Source organism: Coffea arabica, chromosome 11e, assembly GCF_036785885.1.
Source record: "Coffea arabica cultivar ET-39 chromosome 11e, Coffea Arabica ET-39 HiFi, whole genome shotgun sequence".
In the NCBI taxonomy this organism is placed as follows: domain Eukaryota; kingdom Viridiplantae; phylum Streptophyta; class Magnoliopsida; order Gentianales; family Rubiaceae; genus Coffea; species Coffea arabica.
Window position 1 is genome coordinate 23,616,213 of NC_092331.1, and position 4,267 is coordinate 23,620,479.

General features: G+C 44.6%; 1 protein-coding gene across 1 annotated transcript; it reads left to right on the plus strand.

The window, feature by feature from the left end:
* Nucleotides 1-1,409: 1,409 nt before the first annotated feature.
* Nucleotides 1,410-3,485, plus strand: LOC113718158 (uncharacterized). Its single transcript, XM_027243079.2, has 2 exons — nt 1,410-2,903; nt 3,186-3,485. The coding sequence occupies exons 1-2, from the start codon at nt 1,410-1,412 to the stop codon at nt 3,483-3,485; spliced, it is 1,794 nt and encodes a 597-aa protein (XP_027098880.2).
* The last annotated feature ends 782 nt before the right edge of the window (nt 3,486-4,267 follow it).

Genomic DNA, 4,267 nt, shown 5'->3' on the forward strand with positions numbered 1-4,267 from the left:
TACGATTTTTTAAAAATCTCATATCAAAACTGAAATTTTCGAAACTTAAGGAAATGGAGTTTTTCAAATTCTCTTTTTCCTTTCGATATCACATGGTTGTTTTATACTTGAATTTAGAGATGAAAACCAGATTTCTCTTGTGCTTTAAAACCCCGCCTTTGAGCCACAATTTACGAGTAAATAGGGGTCATTTTCATGAGATTTTCTTAGATTGTACTAGAGTACAATCTTCTTCGATAATTGGGATTATGAGTGATAGATTATTATTAATTGCTCAGGCACTCAAGATGACCTTCAAGAGAATCTCACAGGAGACGCCTAACTTATCGCTTGTACTTGCTACTTGAATCACTCGGTGAGTGTCAAGTGTGTGAAAACGTGTTAATTGCTTTGATAATAGAATATTTTGAAAATGCTGAGTCGAGTGTGTACTTTATCACACTCATTCTCATTTAAGTGAATTGTACTTGAATTTCGTGACATGAAATACTTGAATTGCTTGAAGTGACTTGTTAAGTGAATTTAAGTGAAGTGTTTAAGTGATTAATTATGCTATGGCTGCATAAGTCGATGGGGGTGAATCTTCTCGACTCTTAAGTGTTAAGTGGGGGACGCCCAAATCTCACTGACTAACCCTGGACTTGAGCCGACATGGGTTTGGTCGGGCTCCTTGGCGAACCATGAGAAAATAAAAGTTTGACCTATTAAGAGGTCTTGCTTGGCATACTCGAGCAGTATCGCCTCAAACAAAAGACAGGCGGGCCCGATAAAGAGGTATGTAAGGTGAAAGGGGACATGATAAGTGAAGTTCTACGGACTAAACCTACCCGATTGACGGAGTGTCAACTCGTGGAGGTTCGTAATTGCGCAAGTGAAAAATAGCTCGTGAGAGATCCTATATTCTTGAATTGTTTCTATTTACTTTTCTCGCTCAAATTGTTATTTATTGAAATATTATTGCTCTTTGTATTATATTGGGATTGTTACTTGAACAACGTGCCTGCATGTGTGTTCTTGGCCTCACGAGCGTTTCGCTCACCCTGTAGTTTTGTTTTCCTTAACAGGAAAGGATTGCAAGTGAACCTCGGAGAAATCCCTTTTGAATGTACTTTTGTATTAGGGTTTTCAATGTACTTGGCTAGACTCTGGATTATTGCATATTTTGGGATTTGATGTAACCTTTGTGAACTTGATGTAAGGATTGGATACTTGACGTATTTTGGAATCCGTGATGTAAGTTTGAATGTTATTTATGGAAGTGACCTCCCTTTCTTACTTATATCATCGTGATAGCTGGTATTTCATTAAGCTCGAACGGGATTTGTCTTGAGTCCTGGCGAGAGTTGGGCAGGCGTCCCGCGGATACCTTTTGGTTTGCCTTAGGGAGAAGTGGGGGCTTCACAGAGTCTATGGAGTCCCTACACCAGAGGATGGACCAATTGGAGCTTTCTCAAGCTCGGTCCAATACTACCCATCGAGATGCTCCACCTCGTGAGGAGTTGGCTTCTAATAGCGAGGAAGATGACTTCATCCGTCGGCCAAAACAGGACTATCGGAGAACAGATGACGGATTAAAGGGGGTCAAGATTAAGATCCCCTCATTCCAAGGCAAGTCTAATCCAGAGGCTTACCTAGAATGGGAACAGCGAATCGAGATGGTATTCGAGTGCCAGGACTACACCGATGAACAAAAGGTCAAACTGGCAATCCTCGAATTCACCGATTACGCTATTGTCTGGTGGGAGCAGGAGCGCACTAGCAGGCGTTGCAATAAAGAACGGCCAATTAGTACATGGGATGAGTTACGAACCACTATGAGAAAATGGTTCGTACCCAGCCATTACTGTCGTGATCTATACCAGAGGCTCCAGACATTAGTTCAAGGAAGCCGTAGTGTGGAGGACTACCACAAGAAGATGGAGATCACCATGCTCCGAGCAGACATTGTGGAGGATAAAGAGGCTACCATGGTGAGATTTCTTAACGGTTTGAGACCTGAGATCGCCGAGTTGGTGGAGTTGCAAAACTACGTGGACATGCTTGAGTTAATTGATAAGGCATCCAAGATCGAGAGAAGGCTTAACAGGAGGGGTAACCCTCGCAATCCTAGTTTCTCGGCCACGCCTCTTTGGAGAGGCAATCCGACCTTTGAGCAGGAACGACCTAGTACATGGGTGTCTAAGTTCACTCCTAAATCCGAGCTACCAAAGCAGGCACCAAAGGCGACCACCAAGCCTCCATTCGACTCCTCCAAGCCACGAAGCCGTCACAAGTGCTTCAAATGCCAAGGATTTGGACACATTGCTCCTCAGTGTCCCAATAGGCGTACCATGATTGTCCTACCGAGTGGAGATGTCGTATCTGACGACGAGGGCGAGTTCACCGAGATGCCTCCATTGATTGATAAAGGTGAAGATTCCAAGGTGGAAGTAGAGGCCACTAATGAGCAAGTAGGCGTTGTTCTAGTAGCCAGTCGGGCCCTTACGACCCAAGTCAAAAGAGTGGATAAGGCCCAACGTGACAACATTTTCTACACACGATGTCACGTCAAGGGAAGGGTATGTAGCCTCATCATCGACGCGAGTAGTTGTACCAATGTGGCAAGTACTCTCTTGGTGGATCATCTTTCTTTGCCCACGTTGAGGCACCCTAGCCCCTACCGCTTGCAATGGCTCAATGAGAGTGACGATATCAAAGTCACCAAACAAGTGATGGTGCCTTTCCGGATTGGGAAGTATGAGGACGAGGTCCTTTGCGACATCGTTCCCATGCAAGCTTCTCGCATTTTGTTGGGACGACCATGGCAATATGACAAGAAGACCACTCATGATGGCTTTACCAACAAATACTCCTTCTTGCACCTCAACAAGAAGGTGACACTTGTTCTTCTCACACCTCAGCAGGTGCATGAAGACCAACTGTAATTGCAATAGGAGCATGAACGAGAGGTGGCTAAAAAGTCACCCGATCCTAAGGCAATCATTAAAGCACCGGCCGAGAGGGCATCCATCCCTGGTACATCTAGTCGATTGGAGAAACGGCCTACCTTGCTTGCCAAGAACAGGGAAGTTCGTAAATTACTCTTGTCCAAGCAAGTTGTCTATGTTTTATATTATAAAGAGGTGATTTTACTCTCTTATGAGGCATTCAATGACTTACCTCCTGAAATCTCTTCTTTGTTGCAGGAATTTGAGGACGTTTTCCCAGACGAGATCCCAAGTGGACTTCCGCCACTCAAAGGGATCGAGCACCAGATCAATTTCGTTCCTGGAGCATCCTTGCCAAACAAACCGGCCTACAAGATGGGCCCTGAGGAGACTAAGGAGATCCAACGGCAAGTAGATGAGCTCTTAGAGAGAGGTTGGGCTCGAGAGAGCATGAGCCCATGTGCAGTTCCAGTCATCCTCATCCCAAAGAAAAAGGGCACTTGGAGGATGCCATCAACGCTATCGCAGTTAAGTATCGTCACCCTATACCTCGTTTAGATGATATGCTTGACGATTTGTCTAGTGCAGTCATTTTCACTAAGATTGATCTTAAGAGTGGCTACCATCAAATTCGAATGAAGGAAGGAGACAAGTGGAAGACGGTCTTCAAGACTAAGTATGGTCTGTATGAGTGGTTAGTTATGCCTTTTGGTTTGACTAACGCTCCTAGTACATTTATGTGCCTTATGAATCACGTGCTTCACCCGTTCTTAGGTAAATTTATTGTTGTTTATTTTGATGACATTTTGATATACAACAAGAGTCCTGAGAAACATGTAGCACATGTACGAGCTGTTCTTGATGTTTTACGCAGGGAGAGGTTATTCGCTAACCTTGACAAATGTACTTTCTGCACTAATGAGTTTGTTTTCCTTGGTTACAAGGTTAGTGCACAGGGCATTAGAGTGGACGAGAGCAAAGTCCAGGCCATCAATGATTAGCCCGTGCCCAAGACCATGAGTGACGTTCGGAGTTTCCACAGCCTTGCGAGTTTCTATCGCGGGTTCATGAGGGATTTCAGTACTATTGCTGCCCATCTGACCACCATTATCAAGAAGGATGTGAAGTTCGAGTGGGGGGAAGCTCGGGAGAAGGCATTCCGACTCCTTAAACACAAGCTCACACACGCACCCTTATTGTCCTTACCTAGCTTTGATAGAACTTTTGAGGTTGAGTGTGATGCTTCTGGTGTAGGAATTGGAGCCGTGTTGATCTAACAGGGAAGACCAATCACATACTTTAGCGAGAAGTTGAATGGTGGTACCTTGAACTGCTCCTCC

Excerpts from the sequence above, each read along its gene's own strand:
- LOC113718158 (XM_027243079.2), top strand. The coding sequence starts at position 1,410 with ATGGAGTCCCTACACCAGAGGATGGACCAATTGGAGCTTTCTCAAGCT. Across the intron at positions 2,904-3,185 it reads TTCTTCTCACACCTCAGCAG|GAATTTGAGGACGTTTTCCC; the intron begins GTGCATGAAGAC and ends TCTTTGTTGCAG.